At 51.3% G+C, this 12,558-nt stretch overlaps 1 protein-coding gene and 1 pseudogene across 1 annotated transcript; one reads left to right on the top strand and one right to left on the bottom strand.

The window, feature by feature from the left end:
* Positions 1-3,377: 3,377 nt before the first annotated feature.
* Positions 3,378-7,249, top strand: LOC112089150 (annotated as a pseudogene).
* Positions 7,250-8,592: 1,343 nt separating this feature from the next.
* LOC112089149 (uncharacterized protein At3g60930, chloroplastic-like) lies at positions 8,593-11,173 on the bottom strand. The gene is made up of 3 exons (XM_024160127.1): positions 10,285-11,173; positions 9,422-10,194; positions 8,593-9,351 (listed from the first exon to the last, which is right to left on the bottom strand). Exons 1-3 carry the CDS (start codon positions 11,171-11,173, stop codon positions 8,593-8,595), a joined length of 2,421 nt encoding a protein of 806 aa, XP_024015895.1.
* Between the last annotated feature and the right edge of the window lie 1,385 nt (positions 11,174-12,558).

The following is a 12,558-nucleotide window of genomic DNA, read 5'->3' as shown; positions in this document are numbered from 1 at the left end:
TTTTCTAAAATCTCTCTTTTACCACTTCCTCTTTTCAAAATATCTCTCATCTGCGATTTTCTTCTGATCTAATCGATCTTTACTAGCCTCAGTCAATGATTTTCACCGGTGTCGTTTTCTCTACTGAAGAGTACGTTTGTGTATTTCGGTGGTGTTTTCTCTGCTGCCGTCATCTTTTTCGTCTCCACTTCCGCCGTCGAGTTTCTTCTCCATTTCTATCGTCGTGTATCTTCATTATTAAATTTTTCAATTTATATTTGATTAAAAGATGTTATTTCTCAGGAATGTAAATCCAAACGTGTATTCTACGATTGAAAAATTCAATAATTAAACATCAAATTTTTGGTTGATAATAGTACACTTCAAGTTCAAGTGGGGGTCCAAATTGGACGCGAGGGCGGCGAGGGCGTCTGCCGATGCATTTTCCCCATGTGGGATCTTTGTGAGTTTGAATATTTCAAAGCCGGCGATGAGTGATTTGGCCATTCTGAGGTAGGCGTCCATTCTGTCATTTTTGGTTCTATACTCGCCACTTAGTTGGCTTGTGACAAGTTGTGAATCGTAGTAGGCGTGGATGTGCTTTACTCCGAGCTCCTTTGCCAACCTTAGCCCGGCTAACAGAGCTTTGTACTCGGCTTCGTTGTTGGACGCCTGTTGGGGTCGGTTTTCACCCCAAATAGATAAACCACCTTAGAATGGCTAAGTATGGAAGAAAGATAAGTGGGAGAGCCGTGGTCGCCAAGTGGGAGAGCCGTGCTGGCCAAGTGGGAGAGTCGTTCTCACCATGACAAGTGGAGAGCCGTTCTCGCCAAGACGAATGGGAGAGCCGTGCAGATAGGCCAGTGGGGAGAGCCGTGAAAGAAGACAGGTGAACCGAGCCGCATCGAAAGAAATGGGCCGAGCCCCACGTCAACATGTCTCCATGGCCAATGGGCCGAGCCGTGAAGGAGGCTAGATGGGCCGAGCCGTAAAGAAGCATGGATGGGCCGAACCGAAGCCTTGAGAGGTGAAGCCCATGGAAAACCCTAGGCGAGATGCAAAGGCGGTCAGCCGCACGAGGCGATAAGAAAATATTCCGAAAATCTCGCCCGAGATTTTCGGCTAGGCGGTTTAGAAAGTTAGTATAAATATATGATGTATGCAATTCATTATGCCAACTCTGGCAACCCTAAGCAACAAAGACTAAACACTTACAGCAATAAAATCCTCTTTTGATCTTACTGTTTTTTCGATTATCCTAGAAGTTTCAGATCCCTTAGTTTCTCTTCACAAATTCTTGGTTGTGCGAGTTTTGGCTCACACAATTTGGCGCCGACTGTGGGGAATCGAAACTTTCTTACTCTAAATCGACGAGACTTTAAGATCCGAAGAACATGGCGAGCAACACCCCCGACGACAACAACAACAACACCGGTAACGGCGCGGAGAAGGACGCTCCAGCATCAGGCACAACAACGGCGACGACCGAAACCCACGAGGAGATGCGATACATGATAGCTGCGTTGATGAAAAAAATTGATGACCAAGACAAAAGAAACGAGGCGATTACGGCGAGGCTCGACGCGATGGCGGCTGAGCGACAACACTCGACTTGGAGAGCCGGAATTCCCGACCCGATGGACGGAATTCGGAGATGCTTCGATTTCTCGACACCCGCAGAAGCCTCGGGGAGTGGCGCAAGAAATTCCTCGTTTCTTCGTCCCCTTGACGAACGTACTCCCGCAGCAACCTGAATCAACATGACCGAGCCGCCTCCACTACGCCGGAACTCCAGGCAACGAGCCGGTGAGGAAGGGGGCGATGCGATCGACATAGACGCCCAGCAGAACGAAGAGACCATGAATCCGCAACAAACTTGCTCGGCTCGCCGAATTAGTCAGGAAGAACTCGCCTCGGCACTGAACGGCATCCGGACTGACGAAGTCTCCGATCCAACCCGCGGCGATAACCCAACCGAGATGGAAGAAAATCTCCAATGGATCGAGCAGGCAGAACGCGAAGACGAGCCGAGGCGAGAGGAGCGGGAGCGACCCCCCCAATCAAAGGGAATGACTCACGCACAAACTCTCGAGCTCAAAGAGCTGCGAGCCTCTATGGCTCGGACAGTGGCTGAAATACGCGCCATGAAATCTCATGTGCACAACGCGACAAGTGCCGCGTCCGAAATTGACCGAATGCTTGAAGAAACTCAAAGAACCCCGTTCACTGCAAGAATCACGGAGGCCAGGATTCCCGAGCCGGGGAAGGTGAGAATCCCGTTCTACGAAGGAACAACCGACCCGAAAGCACACATCACCGTGTTTCGAATAGCGATGGGATGAGCCTTCACAAAGAACGCCCCTAAACTCACCGAACGCGAAGTAGATGCCGGATACTGCCTGCTCTTCGTGGAGCATCTCAAGGGAGCCGCGTTCGAATGGTTTTCGAGGCAGGAATGCAATTCTATCGGCAGTTTTCAACAGCTCTCCGCTTTGTTCCTTAAACAATACTCGATGTTTATGGACAGAGGAACATCTGATGCCGACCTGTGGACACTATCCCAAGGACCGAACGAACCGCTTCGGGATTATATGGCACGATTCAAGGCAGTCGTATCCAAAATAGAAGGGATAAGCGACAAGGCTGCGCTCGAGGCTCTGAAACGATCTTTGTGGTACAAATCCGAGTTCCGCCGGGAGATGGCTCTCAATACGCCGCAAACAATTCAAGACGCGTTGCACCGATCATCAGACTTCGTCGTAAACGAGGAGGAAATGAAAAACTTGGACGAGCAGTACGAAACCACGAAAGCAGCGATCCGAAGCTCAATTTTGCTGCGCCCCGCGAAGAAGGGCAATCCGTCGAGCAATGCAACAACGCAGAGTTCGGATGAACCTAGGAGCGGAGGTGCCCATAACTACCAGGTCAGCTCCGGACGCGGAAGAGGAGAGCCGCGCAACAACACTTGGGTGAGAAAGTCCGCCAACTACGACGAGAAGGCTTTCTGCGAGTATCACCAGACCTATGGACACTCAACGGCTCAATGCCGAACTCTAGGAGCAAAGCTCGCAGCAAAAATGGCAGCAGGAGAGCTCCAAAACGCGGTCAGCCTCAAAGACCTCGTCCCTAACGAACAACAAGAAAAAGCCGAGCCGAGCGGTGCGGCGGAACCAGCGAATCCTTCCCGACGAGGCGATAATCCCAAGCGCGACAGGAGAGGCGAACCTGAAGAGCGACCCGAGCCGAGGCAAAGGATCAATATGATCATGGGTGGATCTTAATACTACCAAGATACCGTGTCCTCCATCAAAGCATATCAGCGTCAAGCCGAAGCAAAGGAGAATTGGACAGAGCCAACCGACATCCCAAACACAGTGATCTCTTTCGCCGAGGAGGAAATGGCAGGAATCGATCGACCTCACAACGATCCGTTGGTGATTGAGCTAACGATCAGGGATCATGATGTAGCAAGGGTGCTCATCGATACTGGAAGCTCGGTGAACGTCATCTTCAGGGAAACACTCAGAAGAATGGGAATCGACCTCTCCGAGGTGGAAGCAATCCCCAAACCTCTAACCGGATTTTCAGGAGAAACGACGATGACTATGGGAACGCTCAGACTTCCCGTGGTAGCTGGCGGAGTCACTAAGATCGTCGAATTCTGCGTCACGGACCACCCATCAATCTACAATGTGATCATGGGAACTCCCTGGATCAACGGAATGCGGGCAGTACCCTCCACTTACCATCTCTGCCTCAAATTCCCAACTCCATCGGGCGTCAAACGATCTGGGGGAATCAGAAGGAATCACGAATGTGCTGCCTAGCCGAGCACAAACTGAGGAACCCCGTCACCGACGCACGAGCTGACATAGACCGCAAAAAGATGAAGACAGATAGAGAGCCCGCGAACAAGCTCTCCAAACTCTTATAGCAATTACAGATCGCGGAGAGCCGTGAAACACGCACCGAGCCGATATGTGACACAGTGGACTCGGTGTGCATAGACGAGGCGCATCCGGAATGGTGCGTCGAAATTGGAACACAACTAGGAGAGCCCCTGAGAAGCAAGCTCCTTTCCCTCCTCAAGGAAAACATCGATACCTTTGCCTGGACGGCGGAAGATATGCCAGGCATCAGCATCGATGTAACCTGTCACGAGCTGAATGTAGATCCGACCTTTAAACCAGTCAAGCAGAAAAGAAGAAAGCTTGGTCCAGAACGAGCTAAAGCAGTTAACGACGAAGTCGAGAGATTACTCAATGTAGGATCAATCGCCGAGGCCAAATATCCGGACTGGCTCGCGAATCCGGTGGTTGTAAAGAAGAAGAACGGCAAGTGGCGGGTCTGTGTGGATTTCACCGATCTCAACAAGGCGTGCCCAAAAGACAGCTTTCCCTTGCCACACATCGATCGGCTCGTCGAAGCCACTGCAGGAAATAAACTGTTAACATTTATGGATGCATTCTCCGGCTACAACCAGATTCTGATGCACCCTGACGACCGAGAAAAAACAGCATTCATAACTGATCGCGGGATATATTGCTACATGGTCATGCCATTCGGACTCAAAAACGCAGGAGCAACATATCAACGGCTCGTCAACAAAATGTTTGCGGCTCAGCTCGGAAAAACTATGGAGGCATACATCGACGATATGTTAGTCAAGTCACTCGAGGAGGAAGACCACGTCGCGCACCTACAAGAATGTTTCAAACAGCTGAACAAGCACAACATGAAGCTAAATCCAGCGAAGTGCAGGTTCGCGGTCACCTTGGGAGAATTCCTCGGCTATCTGGTAACCCACCGGGGCATAGAAGCGAACCCCAAGCAGATTAAGGCGTTAATTGAGATGCCCTCTCCAAGGACGAAGCGCGAAGTGCAAAGACTAACAGGAAGAGTTGCCGCGCTAAACAAGTTTATTTCCCGTTCCACAGACAAATGCCTGCCCTTCTACGACACCCTCAGAGGGAACAAGAAATTTGAATGGGATGAACGATGCGAGACGGCTTTCCAGGAATTGAAGACTTATCTGGCAAGCCCACCAATCTTAGCAAAACCGGTCGAAGGAGAGCCGCTCTTCCTCTACATTGCGGTGTCTGCTACAGCTGTAAGTGGGGTACTAATCAGAGAAGAACGATCCGAGCAAAAATCCATTTTCTACATCAGCCAGACGCTGACCGACGCCGAGACCCGCTACCCCTAGATCGAGAAGGTCGCCCTAGCCGTCGTAGTCTCGTCTCGCAAGCTGCGCCCATACTTTCAATCGCATTCGATTGTTGTGCTCGCCACACTTCCGCTGCGCTCGATCCTGCACAGCCCAAGCCAATCCGGTCGGCTCGCCAAGTGGGCCATAGAGCTGAGCGAATACGACATCGAGTATCGAAATAGGTCGTCTGCAAAATCACAAGTGCTCGCTGATTTTCTCATTGAACTCCCGGCCGAAGCAACAAACGAGCCAACTCTAGACGAAGTATGGACATTGCACGTCGACGGCTCGTCATCTAGAAATGGCTCGGGGATAGGAATCCACCTCACCTCTCCCACCAGAGAAATATTAGAGCAGTCTTTTCGCCTGAACTTCCACGCCTCGAATAACGAAGCAGAATACGAAGCACTGATCGCTGGCATACGACTAGCGCAGGGAATCCTGGTTCGAAAGATAAGGACTTTTTGTGATTCACAGCTCGTAGCATGCCAGTTTAACGGAGAATATGAGGCAAAGGATGGACGAATGGGAGCTTACCTCAAGGTGGTTCGAGAGTTGGTGCAAAAATTCGACGAGTTCGACCTCACGCGAATTCCCCGAGGAGAAAACACCTCGGCTGACGCTTTGGCAGCACTCGCTTCGACCTCAGACCCAGATCTCCGACGGACGATCCCAGTCAAATTCATCGAACGTCCTAGTATCGAAGAAGTGGGAGGAGTTTGGCTGATAAATCCTCCTGAACAAGAACCAGAGGACGACGAAGCCATTCCAATGGAAGAAGACGCCTCACAAGCCGAGCCGGAATACGGTTGCGACAAAGAATGGCTCGGAGCTATCCGAATGTACATCGCTGATGAAGAGGTGCCAACTGACAAATGGGAAGCCCGCAAACTAAAAACTCAGGCCGCACGTTACGTCCTCGTCGATGGCGAGGTGTTTAAATGGAGATTCTCAGGGCCTCTCATGACATGCGTCGAAGGACCGGAGGCAAGAAAGATCATGCACGACGTGCACAGCAGCGCGTGCGGGAACCACTCCAGTGGAAGGTCTCTCGCTATCAAGATAAAACGGCACGGCTACTTCTGGCCCACGATGATCAAGGACTGCGAGAAATTTACGGCTAAGTGCGAGAAGTGTCAGCGGCACGCCCCGACAATTCATCAACCTACCGAGCTGCTCTCGTCGATTTCGTCGCCTTATCCGTTCATGAGATGGTCGATGGACATCGTCGGACCTCTACATCGCTCAAAGCAGAAGCGTTTTCTGCTCGTCCTCACGGATTACTTCTCCAAATGGGTCGAAGCCGATTCCTATGCAAGCATAAAGGATGCTTAAGTCGAACACTTCGTCTGGAAAAATATCATCTGCCGACACGGGGTCCCCTACGAAATAGTCACGGACAACGGATCCCAGTTCATCTCAACACGCTTCGAAGCCTTCTGCGAGAAGTAGAAAATCCGCCTCAGCAAATCCACGCCAAGATACCCCCAAGGGAACGTACAAGCTGAAGCAGCCAACAAAACAATACTCGACGGTCTGAAAAAGAGGCTCGACGCCAAGAAGGGACGATGGGCAGACGAACTCGAAGGAGTCCTTTGGTCTCATCGGACAACTCCGCGCCGAGCCACCGAGGAAATTCCATTCGTTCTGGTCTACGGATCGGAGTTCGTAATTCCCCCCGAGGTGGATTTCCCAGGTATTCGACGAAGACTTCTACCAGGGCAGGAGGGCTTGAACCACTTAAGGATGCTAGATGAGCTTGACCTAATCAACGAAAAGCGCGACCAAGCCCTAGTTCGAATCCAGAACTACCAACAAGCAACGGCGCGATACTACAACAAAAACGTTCGTAGTCGAAGATTCAAAGCAGGGGAGCTCGTCCTCCGAAAGGTCTTCCAAAACACAGCCGAGAAGAACGCAGGAAAGCTCGGAGCAAATTGGGAAGGTCCTTACAAAGTCACAAAAGTGGTTCGTCCAGGAGTCTACGAACTCACGACACTAGCTGACGAAGCGATTCCAAGATCATGGAACGCAATGCATCTAAAGAAGTATTATCACTAAAACCACAGCACGGCCAGTATGAACTACGGGACGGCTTGATCCCTGCAAAGGGTACGTAGGCAGCCCGTCTTCGGACGAGTTCAGCTGTCCCCCCTCCTAAAAAGGGGGGGGGGGAGTGGGTACGTATACACATACCTCCTTTAACTCTATTATTTTGACTTGCCCATTTAGGAACGTCGCCACTTCGGCATATTCTCAGTTCGTTTTTAATCATCTACTTATTTCACTTTTACCCTTGATTTCTGGTTCATTTATTATCGCTTCGGTTAGATTCACATTGTAACAAGCTCGGATTTTTGAATTCTTTAACTCACCACTTCGGCATGATATCATGACCTGATTACCTCGGACCTTTAACGGTCCTCAATTTCAGTTCGGCAAACTAAGCCTTCGAACGCCTCGTCTCGTTGCTGGCCACAACGGGGCAACAAGTACAAAGTTCTCTAAACGGAATTTTGCCACCTTTCCTAGGACGAGGGTGCAAGTTACATCCTCTACGGATAAAAATTAAAGCGCGCTATACAAATATCAGACCAAAAACGTATCAGGTCGCCACGGTTTACTATGGCACACGAGAATATAAGTCGAGACTACATCGCTTTCTCTAAAACCGATGTAAAACTCTTAAACCCGGATAAACATACTCGAGAACACCGGTCCTTAGACAGGTTTGATAACACTTCATCCTTGGCTAACAAAAGCAAAACGCCTCGTCGTTTTCACGACTCGGCACCACTCGAAAGGAAACGCCTCCTCGTTTTCACGGCTCGGCACCATTCAAAGCAAAACGCCTCGTCGTTTTCACGGCTCGGCAACACTCGATACAAAACGCCTCGTCGTTTTCACGGCTCGGCACAATTCAAAACAAAAACGCCTCGTCGTTTTCACGACTTGGCACCACTCGAAACGAAACGCCTTGTCGTTTTCACGGCTCGACATCATTCAAAGCGAAAACGCCTCGCCGTAAACACGGCTCGGCATTACCAGCAAAGACTTGCCTAAACATTATCGCGTAACGCTCTTTTACTATCAAAAATTCGTCTAGAACCTAAACGAGGTCCTTAAAACAATTCATCCCTTAGCCCATGTTCCGGTCAATTTCGAAAATACAGTAAAGGAAAAAATCAACATAACAGCCTCCGTCCTTGACAATTTTTCGTAGACATTTTTGCGAATTAATGGACAAGTAAGTCCGAAAACGGCTAAGGAAAATATATCCATTAAGCAAAAAATAAAGAGTCGGGTGGATAAAGCCGTCCAGGCACAAAACACATAAAAGTTCAAAAGAGAGCGGATAAAATCCTAAGTACAAAAGCAAGCAAGAAAAATTTGTGAGCCAAAACTCATGCCGCGGACTGCGTTTCACGATCGGCGAGAAGGTTCGAGGGAATCGGCGTACCCGCGTTCGAGCCGTTCGGGTCCACAACGCCTAAATTGGCCGCTGTTTCTTCGATCGGCTCGTTGCCGAGGGTTATGTCAACCGAGTCCGGCGATACGGGAGAGTAATACAGTTCGCCCCGAATCTCGGAAGCGATACGCTCGTACGCCTCGTCGTCGGCATACTCACTCTCCCAGCTTTTCAGCTTCGCCTCCTCGTCGTCAAGCGTCGGGGCGTCCGGCTTCTTCAGGTCGGCAATCATCGCGAGATTGCCCTTGATCTGTCCCAGATCGTTCTCATCATTTTTGGTCATGCCGAGCTTCTCGAGCTTGACCAAACCCTCCTCCACCTTAGCAAGGCGTTCCTGAAACTTTGCCGTCAGCTCGCGTTTGACCTTGGCTTCGAACAGCGCGTCCTTGGCCTCGATGCGCCTCTTAAGCAACGCCACCTCGACGCTTTTGGCTCTCCTTGCTTCCTCCAGGCGAATCACCGAGGCGGAAACTTTGTTGACGTTTGCTCGGAGAACTATCTTCTCTTCTTCCAACCTCGACACTCGGGTCATCGCCTCGGTGAGCTTCCCCTTTGCTGCCGCGGCTTCGTTTTGCACCTCTTCCAGCTTCACCTTTGACGCTGCGGTCTCGTTTTGGGCCTCGTCCAAGCGACGCTCAACTTTAGAAAGGTCCGCCTCGTACTCGGCCATCAGGTCATTAATGGCCGCGACAAACTGCAAAGAATAAACTCCGGTTAACACTTAGTAAAATTCGCGAAAATAAAGAAAGGCAAATAAAACGCACCTTAGTACCGCGATGTGCCATCGCGCCGTATGACCTCGGCCTCCTCAGCTTCTCTGATGGGGGAAGGCGCGTGTTCGCGTTATTAACGCGCGAGAACATGACAGCCGAGGCGTCAGGGTCGTCAACGACCAACTTATGCGCAGCAGGATCCCCTGGCGTCGGTTTTCGCCTTTTCTTCGCCGGCTCGTCCTTTTGAACGGCGACGCCTTTCCCTTTGTCGGCAGCCGAATGCTTTCGGCTCGGGTCATGCTTCTGGATGACCGAAGTTGGCGGCCTCGTCGACTTCGGGAGAGCCAGAATGGCGGAGTGCGAAGGTGTTTTGCTCCGCGCCGCCGAGCCGTCCCCTGACGCCTCGGAGATTATCTCGCCCGGTTCTTCCTCGGGCGCTATCTCTTTTTCAACCGCCTCGGCAGCGTTCCCTTTTGCGGCTCGGATCATCACGTCCCCTTCCCGGCTCGGAGGGTCGGGTTGAAGGATGGCCTCGGTTTGCGCTGAGACCGCCTCGGCTTGCGCGCAAGCCGCCTCGGCAGCTCGTCTAGCGGCTTCCTCTTCCTCGTGCCTCTTCCTTTCTCTAAGGGCGATTACCACCATTTTTTCCCGGGTATCTCTTGAAGAACTTGAGGACGAAGAACTGACGGGGACTCCGGCAAGGATGGCTCGCGCCTTTTCTATTCTTTCGAGGGTGAAGTTTTTTCTCCACTTAACCTTCCGCGCCGAAAGAGAGTCTCGAACAGTAAAGAGATCGTCGGGAATCGGGGGAAGATAGCACCAAACTGCAAAACAAAGCAAAAAACAAAAGTCTCAGAAAAGGAAGAGAATATCAACTGAATCTCCGAGCCGAGGCAAAGCTTCGGGTCGGCTACCAAGTGGTCCCCAAGCTGTCTTGGTTCGGTGAACGTAATCTTCGCCGACCGACGCCTCGTTCACCAAGACGTAGAAGAAGCGTTCAGTCCAAAACTGATCCTTGCTGGAAAAACCGCCAATAATCCGTCGCTTCGCCTTGTTGGAAATATAGAACCTATTTCCTTTCGGAGCTTTCCTGATTTTCAGCAAGTTCAGCAGGTGATTCAGCTCGATGTCGAGACCGCATTCGAAGCTTCGGACTAAAATGCCAATCATATGCCGTAATCCCCTCGGCATAATCTGCCCAATCGAGATCCCGTGTTTCCAAAGGTATTCGAGGATCACTCCGGGGATCGGGAACCAGAGGAAGCAAAGCTCGAAGAACGCCTCGTACAGAGTGAAATGATTTTCTGGAGGGTTGTCGGCTCGGTCGCTCTTCTCTGGAACGACGAACTCCACCGCCTCGGATATTCCGAAGCGATGCCTCAACGCCTCGAGCGACTCAAGGGAGCAGAGTGTAGATCCAGGCGGGTCAGGTTTTTGTCTCTTAACTCTCGGCCCTCGCCTTGATGTGGAAGTTCCTCGGGACGCCATGAGGTGTTCCAATTCAAGCTTCGCCTTGAAAAGATCAAAGGGAAATGCCTCCTCTTCGGCCTTGAGCGCGGCGCGGTTAATGTCCTCGTTAGGAACGGGATCCTGGGGACGGCTCGTCGAAACCGACGGCTCGCCATCTGGAGAGCCGACATCTGATGGGTTTTCATGGTTTGACGCTTCGTCCGATGAGTGATTGGAGGGGCTCGGCGAAGCAGACGCCTCGGAGGATTCTGCCGTACCTCTCGCCTCGGCGTCTACGCGGCTTGGCTCGTAGTGAAAAATTGATTCCAACGAATCGTCGGAACAGCTCGACATAATTTACGACTTTTACAAGAGTTACAGCGCGACTCGGCGAGCCTCTGCCGGAAAAAGATTTGGAACGGCAGAGACCTCGGAAACCCTAGCCAGAAAATAAATAAACTAGAGAGAGAAAGAAGAGAGAAGGGAGAGCTACCTTTAGTGAAAACGAATGAGTCGGGAAATAATGAGGAAGAGTGAAGGAGCTCACCTATTTATAGAAAAACGAAGCGCGTGAATTCCGCGTAAACCTCGAGAAGCCGTCCAACAGCGTGTGGGATCCGCGGTGAATTGGCTATACCGGGCTGCATCGTTGGCACGCGCCGAAAGATCCGGAATTTCCTCTCGAAAGACCAACAGTCAGGGTACCCAGGTTAACGAAACGGCTCGGTATTGACTCTTTCTCTCCTGAATTGCCTCGTCGTTAACGAAACGGCTCGGCATTGAATCCGTTCTCTCGAAACGCCTCATCGTTAACGAAGCGGCTCGGTATTGACTCTTTCTCTTTTGAATCGCCTTGTCGTTAACGAAACGGCTCGGCATTGAATCTGTTCTCTCGAAACGCCTCGCCGTTAACGAAATGGCTCGGCGTTGAATCTGTTTCTTGAAACGCCTCGTCGCTAACGAGCTTTCTCTCAAAACGCTTCGCCATTTGTTCGGCTCGGCATCACCTCCTAAAATCACCTCGTCATGGGCTGTCACTATTTAAAAAAAATTGCCTCGTCCTTAATCTTGCCTCGGCATTTTCGGTACCATCTCGGACGCCTCGGCATCCTCGGCACTCCTTGGGAACGCCTCGGCGTCTTCATTCCTAAAACACCTCGGCGCCTTCATCCCCAGAACACCTCGGCATCTTCATTCCCAAAACGCCTCGGCGTCTAACTCAGTGGTTTATCCTACGATCGGAAATAATGGACCTCGTCACTCTCGCCTCCGAAACTGACAAGCTGGGGGGCTAACTGTTGGGGTCGGTTTTCACCCCAAGTAGATAAACCACCTTAGAATGGCTAAGTATGGAAGAAAGATAAGTGGGAGAGCCGTGGTCGCCAAGTGGGAGAGCCGTGCTGGCCAAGTGGGAGAGCCGTTCTCACCATGACAAGTGGAGAGCCGTTCTCACCAAGACGAATGGGAGAGCCGTGCAGATAGGCCAGTGGGGAGAGCCGTGAAAGAAGACAGGTGAACCGAGCCGCATCGAAAGAAATGGGCCGAGCCCCACTTCAACATGTTTGGGCCGAGCTGTGTATCGGTGCGGTGGGCTAGATCATGTCTCCATGGCCAGTGGGCCGAGCCGTGAAGGAGGCTAGATGGGCCGAGCCGTAAAGAAGCATGGATGGGCCGAACCGAAGCCTTGAGAGGTGAAGCCCATGGAAAACCCTAGGCGAGATGCAAAGGCGGTCAGCCGC

The sequence above is a fragment of the Eutrema salsugineum genome, unplaced genomic scaffold (assembly GCF_000478725.1).
Source record: "Eutrema salsugineum unplaced genomic scaffold, Eutsalg1_0 scaffold_12, whole genome shotgun sequence".
NCBI classification, from domain to species: Eukaryota; Viridiplantae; Streptophyta; class Magnoliopsida; order Brassicales; family Brassicaceae; genus Eutrema; species Eutrema salsugineum.
Note: the sequence above shows the minus strand (reverse complement) of the source record. Positions and strands in the feature narration are given on the sequence as shown.